This window comes from Nelusetta ayraudi, unplaced genomic scaffold, assembly GCF_046127955.1.
Source record: "Nelusetta ayraudi isolate G7.1 ecotype Tasmania unplaced genomic scaffold, CSIRO-AGI_Nayr_v1 ptg000042l, whole genome shotgun sequence".
NCBI lineage: Eukaryota > Metazoa > Chordata > Actinopteri > Tetraodontiformes > Monacanthidae > Nelusetta > Nelusetta ayraudi.
The window spans coordinates 3,431,165-3,445,174 of record NW_027466092.1 but is presented as its reverse complement, the minus strand read 5'-3'; the positions used below and the strand labels follow the sequence as shown (position 1 = coordinate 3,445,174).

The 14,010-nt window shown below is 44.7% G+C and overlaps 1 protein-coding gene across 6 annotated transcripts in view; it reads right to left on the bottom strand.

Moving 5' to 3' along the window:
• Nucleotides 1-3,878: 3,878 nt before the first annotated feature.
• Nucleotides 3,879-14,010, bottom strand: part of LOC142893278 (protein shisa-6-like) — a 73,368-nt gene continuing 63,236 nt past the window's right edge. For 4 of the 6 annotated variants that reach the window (XM_076033694.1, XM_076033696.1, XM_076033695.1 and 1 more), the window contains 2 exons: nt 5,752-5,855; nt 3,879-4,817 (listed from right to left, as the gene is read on the bottom strand). In XM_076033694.1, coding sequence (XP_075889809.1) covers nt 3,924-4,817; nt 5,752-5,855 — 998 coding nt within the window. In that variant the 3' untranslated portion in view covers nt 3,879-3,923. Of the gene's footprint in view, nt 4,818-5,751; nt 5,856-8,707; nt 8,861-13,611; nt 13,633-14,010 lie in introns of all 6 variants that reach the window. The other 2 variants (XM_076033691.1, XM_076033693.1) reach the window with 1 other exon arrangement.

The following is a 14,010-nucleotide window of genomic DNA, read 5'->3' as shown; positions in this document are numbered from 1 at the left end:
CATTCTCTTTTCATTGTATGTTTCATTTGTAATTTCTATGCAGATGTGCAGATATATTTAGCAATGGAATACAATGTTAGCTGCACCACTGTGCTTCGCAAATGAATGGATTGTATCAGTGACGGAAAGCACATAACGTTCTACATTTGAATGGAAGCTGTGTGTATTTTGTTCATCGCTTAATCATATATTTTGTGGCACTGTCTTTTGGCCTGACGAATACATAAACTACAATAATTACCTTGATTTCAACCTCTGACAGTTTTCCTTTTCATGTCTTGCACAGAATGCTGCTGTCTGATTTTTCATTATTTTCTTTTCAATTGTTTTTGTGCTGTCGTCAAACCACTGGCTTTCAGTTCAGTTAAGAATTGATTTTAAACTTCAGTTGTTTGTCTTTAAATACCATTGTTGGCCTGAACCCTCTGTACTTGACAGAGATTTTAACTAAATGCGATCCCTGCATTTTCTCGCTTCCCCGTCAAGATAAACTTAACCAGGCAGTCGCTGAATGCAACGCTCTGTATGTCTGTTCAATATATCAGACGTGTGAATGGGAGGTTTTTTTATTTTTTATTTTTAAAGGTGGTCCAATTCTTTATTTTATCTGTCTCCATGCTTGAAGCCAAACAATGTAGCCTCTATTTTTTCAATTACATCAAGTTAATGTCACAGCGGAGCTCTCCGATGATCAAAAATGAAAGACGTCTTTCTGTTTTGGAGCCCAGACATGACGTTATCTCTGACAGGAGTCACTGACGGCCTGGGCAGAGGAGCACAAAAGCAAGGGACAAATGGAGCAGTACGGCAGGCGCATGCTAAATATTTAACCAATAAAATAAGCCTTCTGCCCAGGATTGTGTTTTCATTAAAAGTGGAAGAGACGAGTAATGAAATACATTGTTGAGGAAACGTGTGCCATATGAGATGTGGAGCGACAGCTTGAAAGCTGCTGATTATTTTATGGAAAGCCCTGTTCTTGGCCAGTTTCCTCCCCTTTCGCTTCCATTTGATTTTCAAGGCTCATCTCTGGCTACCGTAGCCCTCTTAACTCTCGCGCTTCAGCTGCTCTGCCGTCTATAGATTCTTTTTGATTGCACATTCATATTTTCATTTAAATGCTGATGGGCGAGAGGATCAGTGTAAATTGGAAAGCCAAACTTATTCTACCCCCCCCCCCACTCCCTTTCCCTCTTGTCCTTCTTATTTCCTGGCGTGTTTGTGGAGGAGTGAGATCTTGGGCGGCGTTATTTGCTGGGAGAATTGTACTTTGCACCCACGGATTGCCATGAATTTAAAGGAGGTCTGGAATTGCACTGAACAGCATTAAAGTCAAGCATATTAATTTAAATGTCAGGTTGAAGTACTGTCCCGATCAACGCTGGTGCTATATATCACGGTGACACTGCCAGTTAATGCGATGGGCCCGAGACCCCCACCGAGTGCAAACCTATATTTACGTTTCGTCGATTGGAGTTATAAGCAATTTAATAAAATTCTGCCCAAGCCGACGCTGACCTGGCTCTGTGGCGCAACAGCTAGACAGCTTGAAAAAATGTCTTGAATGAAAGCCCAAACCTTAAACACAGTTAGTAGTGGCTGCAGATTGTGATTAGAATTAAAGGCAAGATCAATAATTGAAACTGAGCCTTTGAGACTATATTTCAAAACACATAGAAAACTTAAATGAACAACGGTTTTGCCGTAATACGGACGCAGGGATTGGAGGATGACTGTTGGACAGACATGGTTTAATGTTTTGTTCAGCAGCAATGTTGCTTTGTGCAAACACAATAATGCTATACAAGTGCTCAGTCCCTGTCTTTTATTTCTTTGCACACAACTTTGCTGTTTTTTCCGCGTGAGCATATGACAAATGAGACCTTTCACTTCTGTTCTACAAGTTTACCTATGCCTTATTTTATTGTTCCTGTAATGACTCTGTCCCACAGCGATGCAGTGACGTAAAGGCTTGTGTACTTTAAGTGACTTTACAACAATGCAGCGTGAACACAAAATGACCCAATTGGGAACACGTCTATTTCAATTTCTATTCTATATTACTATTTTGAGGAAAAAGAAGCTAAACAGTCCAGGTGTGAAAGCACAAAAGATGCTGAATGACTCCAGCGATTCAATAGTCATTTCCAGGAAATGTGAAAGAGAATGGTAGGAAAATACAGGGATATGACCTCCTTCTTTGCTTACACTAAAGCTTCATCTCATGTCTAAGGTTAGACTCTATGTCTTAAAACACAATATACAAAAGGGAATCACAGAGCAAGTTTTTAGGAACAGTCTCTAAATTAAAAATTTGTGATAAACCATGTCAAGAAGAGAAGTTGAATTTGTTTAGATAAAAAAGATCCTTTGCATTACTGCTGACATGCAAGTGAGTTTGGAGCTATTCATTCAACTAACATCTGCAGGTCCAAGTGTTTCGTTCGGTGATGGGAGGGGCCAAAGCTGCTGAGTGAATGTCACATCAAGGGAAACAGGTAAAAAAGCGCAGCAGATATAGAAAGATGTTTCTTTCTGGAACCGAGCACAAAACAGACACAGACAACAAGGAACAGCGTTAAATGTTTAGAAAAATATGGATGGTTTATTTGACCCTACTATAACAAGCAATAGAATCCATTTTCCACGGTGCCAGACTGGTCTGATGTCGATGGAGCACGGTCTACATCCAAATATGAACAGCGGTATTACCAGTTTGCAACGACACATTCATTCACTTCTCGTCCTACAAACGGTAGAAGACACACACAGTAAAGTAGTAATTGCTTCTGTCAAATACTTGGTTAAGTGGGTTTCTCTATTCTGAACTCACAAAACAGTGATGAATTATATTTGTCTTTTTTTCTGTTTTTAAGAATCTATTGAAAATACAGACAGTCTAATACAAAGTCCAACCAGTACAGACTTGTCCATAATACTGTTCCTAGAGTAGCTTATTTACAGTCATCTACTGGAAGCCAGAAAAAAAAAAAGATAAATAAATAACCTGCAATTGCTTTGAGAACATAACAAGCTAGTATCACTATTCAAAAAACAAAATAAAAAAAAAAACAGAAGGTAAGTCTTTTTTTTATTTTTTATTGATTGTGCTTCGTAACCCACAAAACCAGTTTGTCTGTAGAAATGGAGGCGCCAGATACGGTGCGATTAACATCCATTTCTGTTTCTCCCTTCGAGATTCTCTAGAGCTATGAGTAGGACAGGGTGTACAAATGGTTTTGTGTGTGTTTGTGTGTGTGTGTGTGTGTGTGTGTGTGTGTTTAAATGCATTTATTTATATATTTATAAAGTTATCACAGGTTCATCCTAGTTCATCACCTGTGTCATGGAGCACTCGGTCTATGTGTTTAACCATGCAAAGCCCTTTGAAGAGTTGCCAGAAAAGGTCACAGGAGAGATATTTTGGGCAAAAGAAGGGGTGAACGACACACACACACACACACAGACACACACAGACACACACACACACACACACACACACAGACACACAATCGTTGTTGTCTCACTAAAAAAAAAAACACAGAATCCTGATCCACCGCGCTGAATGAACAGGGGTTAATCGGGAGTTAAACTAAAACTAGGCAAGTTAGTTTGATAAAACCCCCCCCACCCACCCTTCTCTTCCTGGTGTGACCCTCTCTGGCTCCAGATCTAGCTGGGCCTGTGTAATGAAGTGTACAGTGTAGCTTGTTTTTCCGGTCTCTCACAGTAAAGTTTAGTGGATGATCTTGGTCCTGGTATGTCTCTGATGCTGCAGGAACCTCAGTTAAAGAAGGTCAAATTGGCTACCTACTCTAAAAGAAGGCCAAAGTACTTTGAATGAACCTGTCCCCCCCCCCCCCCCCCCCGTCCCTCCCCCCCCCCGGCTGGCACAGAGCCGTGTCAGGTATCCTCGGCTGCCATCACACAGTTACCTCAGTCTTGCTACCCGTGCGGTAGTGCTGCGGTTGCTGCTGTTGCTGCTGGTGATGCTGTGGGATGTAGTGGAGCTGTTCCACAGTGTGAGTCCGTCTGGAGGCAAACGCTTGCCTCTTGTTTGTCGTCTGGTTCATAGCTAAACTATTGGAGTGCGCTGTGCTTCCAGATCCTTGCGCAGCGGCGCCGCCGCCGCCGCCGCCGCCACCTCCGCCTCCACCGCCGCCTCCACCGCCGCTGCCGCTGTTGCCATTGTTAGAGGCACTGGGATGGGAGTGCATTTTGGTCATCTTGTAGCGATCCATGAGAGGTGTGGTTGGTATGAACACGTCTGTGTGCGAGATGGCACGGGACATGGACATGTCGCTGCCCCGGAAGCCGCCCGAGATGCTGCTGACCATGCCGCGCTTCAGCGACATCATTAGCTTGTCCGGCGACAGCAGGGGATCCTGGGACAGCAGGCGGTCTTGTGAGTAGAGGCGATCTTGTGAATAGAGGCGGTCTTGAGAGTAGTGGCGGTCTTTAGAATAGAGGTGCTCCTGCGAAAACAGTCGCTCCTTGGAGTACATGCGGTCCTTGGAGTACAGGCGATCTTGGGAAGTGTGGCGGTCCTGCGGAAGAAGATGCTCCTGGGAGCGCAGACGCTCGGCGGACAGGAGCTGCTCGTCAGAGAGGATCCTGCCTCCGTACGGCGACATGCCATTAGAAGACATGCTGTAGTCCTGCTGCGGAGCCCGCTGCGGGGACAGGACGCGATCCTGGGACATGGCCCTCTGGACTCGACGGGGCCTCTGCCTCTGGGACTGCGACTGCGAGGACTGCGACTGGGATGGGGCCTGGGACTGTGGGGGCTGGCTCTGGTGTGGCTGCTGCTCTCGGTGCTATTGTGCAAAAAAAAATAAATGAGGTGAGTTTACTGACTGGCTAAAGAGGTAGAACCCTCCACCACCACTGGCTACACAGGTCGTAAGCCTCTAACCAACTGAAATCTGGAGACCCACAGGGTCCAATTCACTGATGGCGCTTTTTCGTTACAGTGGAGTACCGCCTCACTGTGGGCGGATTCATCAGTGCAAGACTTCCCCCGAAAGTCCTTTAGAATCACGTGTTCCAATGCCGTATTTGTATTACATTAATCACTTTTAAGTTTTCTCAGCTTCTCTCTACACTGTTTTAATGTCTGCTCACACAACCGTGAACTTTCATCAACTCCAAGATGTGATCACCAAACACAGAAACGTACCTCGTGATTTGACCACAGCACTGGCAAGCTAGCGTTTACCCACCTCCTTCACTGAAGATAATTATGCACAGTTGCTTTTAAAAATGTGCAATGGATTTTTTTTTGAAAGGGTCGCTCTCATGATCCATTCTGTGTCATCCCTCTTAGTCCAACGAGTGGCCTGCACTCTGCTGACTGCTGACATTCTTGATTCGACTCAGCTCTTTTTGAACCGCAGCTGAGCAGGTGCTAAAATCGTAGTTGGTACCAGGTACTACCACTTAGTGGAAAAAATGGAGTAGAGTTGAGCTGGGTAGGTACTAGTGGTTTAAATTCCACACCTACCTCCGGTCCAACCCACAAATGGGTTGGACCGGAGGTAGGTGTGTACACAACAAACATGCCAAACATGGTAGAATTGGATTGGAAAGGGTTATTGTGTCAGCCTGGTGAGGTAGTGAGGTTAGCAGATTGGTATTAAGATAGTGACACACATTTTTTACACAAGTGTCTTTTTAGCAAAGCCATTAGAGATATCAAAGGCGAAGACATGTACTTATTTTGCACCTCAAATAAGCGCTCTATGTACCCACCTGCTCTTGACTGAGCTTGAGCACATGCAAAGGAAGAGTGCTTCTTGCTGCCAAGTCGGGCAAATGCCGCTTACGAGTGTAGTACTCCTCCACGTCTTTATCTGCTGCATTGGAGATAAAAAAAAATAAAATAAAAAAAAAAAGGATGCAAGAGGTGAAGAGGAGGCACAGGGAGCAAAGAGCGAATGAAAAGACGGGTAGGTGTTTGGACTGCAAGGGTCTAAATTGGATAAAGTGGGATCCGAGCACATTGCGCAAAATGCAGAGACTAGTGTTGGCGGAACCATCTGTGCTTCACCTTTCCAAGCTCATGGAGGGGAATAGAGAACAGAGAGAGTCTGAGGAATCACATTCAAACCACATTACATGCTCGGCATACAACATCCAAAGGTTCATCGGGGATTCTACAGGCACCAGCCGGCTGTGGGAGCAAACTTTTCGAAAGGTCATGTGAAAGTGTACAGACAAAACATATAATACAGATATTGAGGGGAGTAGGCAGGCACCTCATTTACATGCTGAAAAAAAGCTAGCTGCAACATCACTCCGCACTGAGAATAGCAAAGTGTTTTCTGGGTGGGTGTTTTAATCCGTATTCATGTGAGCACTGAGACAAGTACAACATGCATATTGAAGCAGATACAAATGACAGTAAAAAAACAAAACAAACAAACAAACAAAAAAAACCAGTAACATTGTTTGAAACATTTCTGAAGCAGATATAGCATGGACTTCATGCCACATGACACAAACCATGCATAAGCACTCATTGTTGGCTCTCTCTCTCCCCCTCTCTCTCTCTCTCTCTCTCTCACACACACACACACACACACACACACACACACACACACACACACACACGGTTATGTACATTTACAAGAACTGTCGGACAAATAGACACTTGGGAAACATTAAAAGTGGAAGCACCTTTAAACAGACACTTGTGCTTTTAAGTCCAGTATGAATGTTTAACTACCAGGTTAGGCAGCTCACGTCATATAGATGGTGGGAGTAATTTATGGAGAGCGGACCAGGAATTAGGAATTCAGGGATGACTCAGAACCTTCCTCAGTGTTTCGCACCACCTGTCGAGATCGCGGCCGGCCAAGAATCCCCCTCAGCGGCGAGCCACGGACACTCGCCGTGAATTGATTCATTATGAGAGATAATAAAAACAAGATGTTCCTTTCTGGGGCATAATGGCGCTCAAGATGTGGGCAGGGCGCTGCAAACTCATCGGCTGTATTACCACAGACTGAATGAATAACTGGGAATATATACCGTCCTGCGCGACTGTGTCCAGCACTTTACTTCCTGTTTGATACCAATTTGCATTAATAAGCAATAGCATTCTTCTCGTTTCACTGTTCCAACAATGAAGAGTCTGCTCTATCTTCCCTGCGGCACAATCCGGTGCGATCTATCAGCGTGCAGACACTAGTGGAGTAACAAGGAGAAAAAAAAAAAAGAAGAAACCAGGGAGCCTTTCGGCTATTTGCCGCAACAAATAATTTGCTTTGGAAGCAAAAAGAAAGTGGCAAAGACTGAAGGACACTGCCTAAGGATATCTTTTCATTTGAACAGTGTGTCTCTTTTGTGCGCCTCAGTCTTTGACAAGATTTGAATGTATCTAGTTGTGTTTCACTCCCTTTCAGGAAACATTATGGTAATTTTTTGCAAGCGCTCCCTTCGCAAAAGAGCTGCCCCGCTTAAGGGAAGTTTTCTTCCTTTTAATTTATCGGGAATCAGTCAGAGGCATCCTTTAAACCCCCGTTAGTTTGAAATGGTGCCTCGCAGCGACGAGCGGCAGCCAGTGTGGAGTGAGCCCTGACGGGATGAGGGTTTTTTTTTTTTTTTTTTTTTTTTTTTTTTCAGATCGTCATCCGTCTCTTTCGACCGCGAGCCAGCGGGGAAGTGGCGGTCGTGATGAAATTACACAGGCCTCAAGGAATATTTGCGTTCCATTTGGAAAATATCGTGAGATGAGACCTCATTACGCAGCAGAAATCCACTGTAGCTCTGCTAAATCAATATCAAGCCGGGCCGGGGACAAGAAGCAGCTTAATGTTCTGATCCGCTCCGAGAGAAACAGTGGCCACAACCTTTTAAGTGGAGGCAAGAGGAGCAGGGAATTTCAATGACTCACAGATATTCCTGAGATGACAGGGCTAATTTGAAGAAAAATTGACTGTTTCTCATCAAGAGCCGATGCTGGGTGTAGCGTGTTGCAAACTATCACCTTCCACAACATCCAATGCAGTCAGTAATTCTGCAACATTTTTTGAAGAAGTAATCCATCACTTTTTTTTTATCGTATTTCTATACTTTTTCTTGCTATAAGAAATATAACTGAATTTGAATCATTCCTTTCTCGGTCTTACTTATTGAGACATTTGGTGGAGTGCTGATGGAGTAGTTTAGCAGCAGAGGTACTTGAGCTAAAATGGTTGAATGGACAATAATAAAGTCCTTGGTAATAAGGGACGTGTCCATACAGGATAGGCACCACTGTCACTTTTTGGGGACATGCACATCCTAAAGCCTGGATGTGTCAGGGTCAGGGTTAGACCTAGCGGTAAGTGGTTTTAAGCTATGCACCAGTCAATCCAAAAGCTTCACTATCTGGTCACCGCAACTTCTTCAGCATGGCAAAACTGCCTGCTCAGTGTTGTGAAATATTCTCCAACGCTGTTTACGCTCACGTTCTGTTATATAGAAATAACCATCGTTTGCGGTCTGCTACTCCTTTTCATATCAAATGCCATTTAATTTTAAGGAATGTTGGTCATCATGTGGATCATATAGAAATGGCAGAGAGGTTGAAGAATTTGTTTTTTTGCTGGCAGGGACACTACCCAACGCTCCTCAGACCAGTCATCTGCTGGGAAACTGTTTTCATGCAGGGCATCCAGGCTGGGAGCCGACTCTTGCATTAGTGCAGTGAACTTGGACCTACTGAGTTTCTTCAGGGACGAGAATCGGTTGAGGTCGGCTTTGACGGCCGCCTCATAGGAGGGCGGCAGGTGTGACAGGCTCTGGAAGGAGCGCGAGAAAGACAGGTCGTAGGGCTCCGTCTGTGAGGTCAGGATGCTGCTTATCCGATTGTTTTCTGGAGACACATACATACATATAAAGACACAGAAAAAGGGGAGAAGAAAAAAAATGGGCAGACGTGACTTGTCATATCCCACCCGCCCCAGTGTTAGAAAGAAAGGCTAGCCAGGATCAGATCACCGAGAGAGGACCACCTGCTGGGATAGAGGAAGGAAGGCTGACCTGCTGGCAAGCTGGAGTTTTGGAGTTCTTACAAAGGCTCAACAAGGCTTTTTTTATTGTGTGCAAGTTCTGTCAGTTCAAAACATGAGAGAGCTAGTAATCAGATTGTTCATGCTGCTTTCTGGAGACATTCTTGCATTTTGGAATGTGTCTCAGCTACAGCTGATAAGTCTGTTAGGAATCATCCTTAAATGCTCTCTGCTTTCATAGTAAAGCTGCAGATTGGTTCGTTCCAACAGTGAAATTTGCTTTGGTGTGTGTCATGTTTAATGTTTTGACTCATTCATCAGTCATTCATCATGCACTTTAGAGTGACAAAATAACAGCAAAAACAAAGAAATATCAACTAATCCATCGCCCTGTGTGCTGGTTGCTTTATCCCAACAGAACAATCTGTGCTTAAAAGCCTGCTTCCTGATTATTCTGGAAGGAGAGATAAAGCCTTGATTAAAGATTTTTTTGTTTTAATAATAGTTTTTTAGCTTGGAACCATATCCAAAATGGGACTGGTTAATCGATTCCAATCTAAGAGCCAAGTTGTTTAATTTTGCCAATTTTCTTTAAGCCAAAAACTAAATTAGGAAGGGATTTTACGTTCCCACCAGGTGCAACAACAGCCTGATTCACCCTGCAGGTAAATTAAGTTTTTTGGTGAAAAAAGCGGCACTGCCGACTACACACTTTGTGAGCTTGACAATCCTGAAGTTCTCGTCAAGCTACACGTTACCACCTAGACCTCACAAAGGTATGTCCATTATGACGTTTGTTGTGTGCAGCCAATGATGGACATGGCTTGTCAATGTGTAGAAAATGTGTGCAGTGACACCGGTTGGTTGGTTGGTTGGTTAAGCTAAGTTGCATTAACAAACTGTGAGTCTGTTTAGACCAGAGCATTAGTCATCCTTAACTCTAAACAAAGAAACAGTCTGCTCTCTCTCTCTCTCTCTCTCTCTCTCTCTCTCTCTCTCTCTCTCACACACACACACACACACACAGTGGTTATATTTTGTTAGCAAAACCCAGTGTGTAGCCAGTCTTAGCTGTGTCACTGTTGGAACTGATATTTAGTGCCTACAGCAGAAAATATAACATTTCTTTCCAGTGGAACTGGTGCCTGCTGGCAGACAGTATTGAAAACCAGTGCCAGCGATCAAAATATTTAGACTGTCAAGTTTCCGTTATTCCATCACAATTCAGTCTGTAAAGACACATTTCGAATTGCTGTATATGACGTGAAAAAAGGTGGAAAATACTTCCTGTCACATTTGTACCACAGCCAAAATGATATCCAATTGGTAATTTCCTTTTGCATGAGCTTGTTATACTGAGTCGACTTCCTAACTTAAAAAAAAGGAAAACAAAAACAATTCAAAGAAAAGTTTGATAACTTATGTGTACGAGGCTTTGAAGAACAGTTGCTCGTTTCAAAACTCCAACTTGCTGGTGCGAGATAAAGGCGGTCACGTCGTCAGGCACTCGGTGAGTGTGTGTGGTGGCACTGGACAGAACAGGCAGTCGTGGTTTGACAGGACAAGAACAGTGGCTCAAATAAGAAAGAGGACAGAGGAGGAGGAATAAAAAAGAAAGCGGGGGGAGGAGGAGGAGGAGGAGAGGGAGACGTGGTGACAACACAGCAGACACCAGATGTGCGCAGGGGAGTGACCCTCCGCCTGTGACAAGTGCTGTGATGTGACGTGATGTGATGTGATGTGGGACGGGCCTGCCTCGACTGGCTGTCGCCCATGTGACAGGGTATGATGCCAGGAAGACAGACAGGGGTGGTGGTGGTGGTGGTGGTGGTGGTGGTGTCTGGACCAAAGCCTTCTTTCCTCCCAGCCCTTCTTCTTCATGTTCTTCTTGTTTTTCTTCTTCTTCCTCTTCTTTATCTTTGCTCCTCACACGTACACGCCTGCGTGCACAAGCATCCCATTCATCGTCCCTTGCTCCGTCAATCTTATCTGTCCTGCCATGCTGCCGCCCACTTTTCCGTTCATTCCTTAATTCTTTCTCGTCCGTCCCCTCGCAATCCCGACCCTCGCTTCTCCTTTCAGCTCCTATCTCGCCTTTTGCCCCAGTGGCTCTGTCACAGTGTGGTCTGTCATGCAGCGCGGAGCAGAGGTGGAGGAGCGGCAGAAAAGGGAAGGGGGGGTTGGAGGTGCGGCTTTGGAACAACCTCCGCCGGATTGATAAAGGAGGTGGTGGAGGGGGTTAGCGGCTGGATATAGAGAAGGGAGAGAAAAGGTGCAGAGAGGAGAATCTAAGAGGGAAGTGGAGACGGAAATCAAAGGAGGCAGAGATGAGGTTGATGACTGTAGGATTGCTGGAGGGGTCCTAAGCTCTGGAGGAGGAGGAGGAGGAGGAGGAGGAGGAGGAGGAGGAGGAGAAGGAGGGAAGACGTGAAGGATCTGTGAGAGGACTGCCTGCCTCAGTGTGCCGCTCAAAGAGGAAGGCACTCAGACCGTGACACGCCGTTAGCTACCTCGCTGTTGAACAGTGCGTCATCACTGTGGACCTGACTGGGCTTTTGTTTGTTTCTGTGGAGGATCAGCTAGCGTGGACTCTGCTGGACTTCTTGTTTTCAACAAATGGTCAAATCCAACTGTGTCCACCGAAGAAAGCACGACTCCTAGATCCGAGTTTCTTCGGACGGAGCCTCAGATGTCCCAAGAGCGTGACGGAGCTGCCGTCTCGCTTCGCCACATTTACTCTCCCTGACATGTTGGGGAGGTCGACCCAATTTGTTGTTGGGTTATCTTGTTTCCTTCTGCCACAGCCTCAGTTGTCCCGAGTGCCCTATTGCAGACATACACATGGAGGCTGTACAGGGAGCTCGGCAGTCAATATTCTGTCTGAAATGTGTGGAAATATGCAAAGTTATATTTCACCATGACACATAAACGACAGAATTTCCACTGAATGACGTCATGTTATTTTGGAGCACTGACTGTACGCAAAGATGGACGGAGTCATCCTGACGTCACCCATAGGTTTGCGAATACCCCTCCTGAAGCCGAGAGATTGGTTTCACTGTCAGCTCCATCCAGAGTGTCCAGTTGGTTTTGAAACTGGAAGATTCCCTATTTGGATGTGTGGGTGGTACCGGAGGTAGGTAATTATTGGAGCATGACCGCAATGCCTGCCCACATGCTGGTATACCAATATCACTTGGCAACTAAGATGTCGGCAGACCCACAACTTTATGGTCATTCCAAAAATTTCAAACCAGTTTGTGAAGGTATGAATTCAGTTGAACTGATAGCTACTGATAGCCAATCATTTCTGCTCTCTTTGCAACCATTTTTGCCGGCCCCTGCTGGCCAAACCAAAAATGGGTTGATGGCACTTCTGCGTTGGCCTCCTTTTTGAAATCAGAAGCTCTGTCCATATTTATACACAGCCACTGCTTTGGAGCTATGCTTAGAAAGGCAAGCCTTTCGACTACATGCAAGTAGGCAACTATGAGAAATATCTGGGACGTGGTAGTCTACTCTTCCAATTTGAACTGTGGATACTGTACATGGAATGTTTTCATTCATTTTGGTTTCTAGTCACTATTTCGACGTGTGCGATCTGAAGGCTGAGGGAAAAAATACCTCCTATTTGACATCTGTCATTGTTGGAGACAACAAAGAAGACGTCCACATTTACACATGCAGTTATTTTTACAGCTGTTAACAGTCTGTACATGAATACAAATGTGAAGGTGCATTTCTTGGACAAAGATGTGGTTCCCAGCCATGACGGAAGGTCAAGTGGATGTTTCTACAGCTGCACAACTATTGACTGGCTGTTTTGATTCAAAGGTCCGGGTCCAGGTCCTCACATGCCTGGAAGAGTCTGTGTGTCATGAAGGCTTAGCTAACAATCGCACATGTTATCCAGTTGACAAGAAGTTTACTGGAAGACAGTGAATGTGTGGATTGTTTTAAGCTGTCCAAAACAAAAGTGGTTGTCTTGGCTTTGGTCTTGACCATAAAGTTGGTAATGCATCAAGCTGTGCAATATAGTTCTGCAGCCAAAAGAAACCTTGTGGAAAAAAATATTATTGGGCCATAAATTTGACCATTGACTAAACCTAAACGACGTAAGAGGCAGTTATAAGAGACACGGATGAAGAGGACACTCAGCTTCTATTTCTTTTCTTCTCTATGGGAGACGACTGACGGATGATTTTTCACTCTCTCTCAAACGCGTACTCAGCAGTCTTGTGGCTTGTTTAATATATGGAATAGACACGGATTTAGAAAACAACAAGCCAACCGCAGCGAGAATCTGTTTCCTGCAACAGGCAGGTGGACAAAAGATAGTTGGATATGTTGACGTGATTTGTTAAAAAAAAGAAGAGAAGCAGCACAGATGAAACATTCCCTGCACTTCTATAGGTGTCAGGACATTGACACTGCAAAGCTCAAGAGTGCTGAACCTGGAGCTGTTTCAGCAAATTCCATTGAAGTCAGGCCTGGGAGCACAGTAACTCAGTGTAGATATAGAAGGGACTACAGACAGGTTCAGGGGGTGTGACACATACGTGTGCTGGGATGTAAAATGAGCTTTTACACTACATCAGATGCAGGTTCCACTTACCACGCCTTAATGATCGGTGAGCTACCAAACCCAAGTAAAAACACAAAACAAAAAACAAACAAGCATTCAGTATAGATTTACAAGCAGGTTGATAGTGAGACAAACAGGACCAACAAGGCAAAACTCCCCATAATCTGCCAGACTAGCGCCCAATCCCATTTTAACAAGAAAAACAAAACAATTTCAATCAAATCAGTGTCATTGTTTTTTTCTTCCTCCCTCCGGAGACGTGTCCTGTACACTTGTGCGCATGATTGCTTATTTCCCGCAGCTACGTTTCTGGCTTGTATGAGTGGGGGTCTGGCTGACGCGGCGGATGGTTTTATCAAGAAAATACACAGGGTGCTCACATTTGAACTCCATCCGAGAGCCCGTGATCAAAGTGTCCGCGCCTGTTGT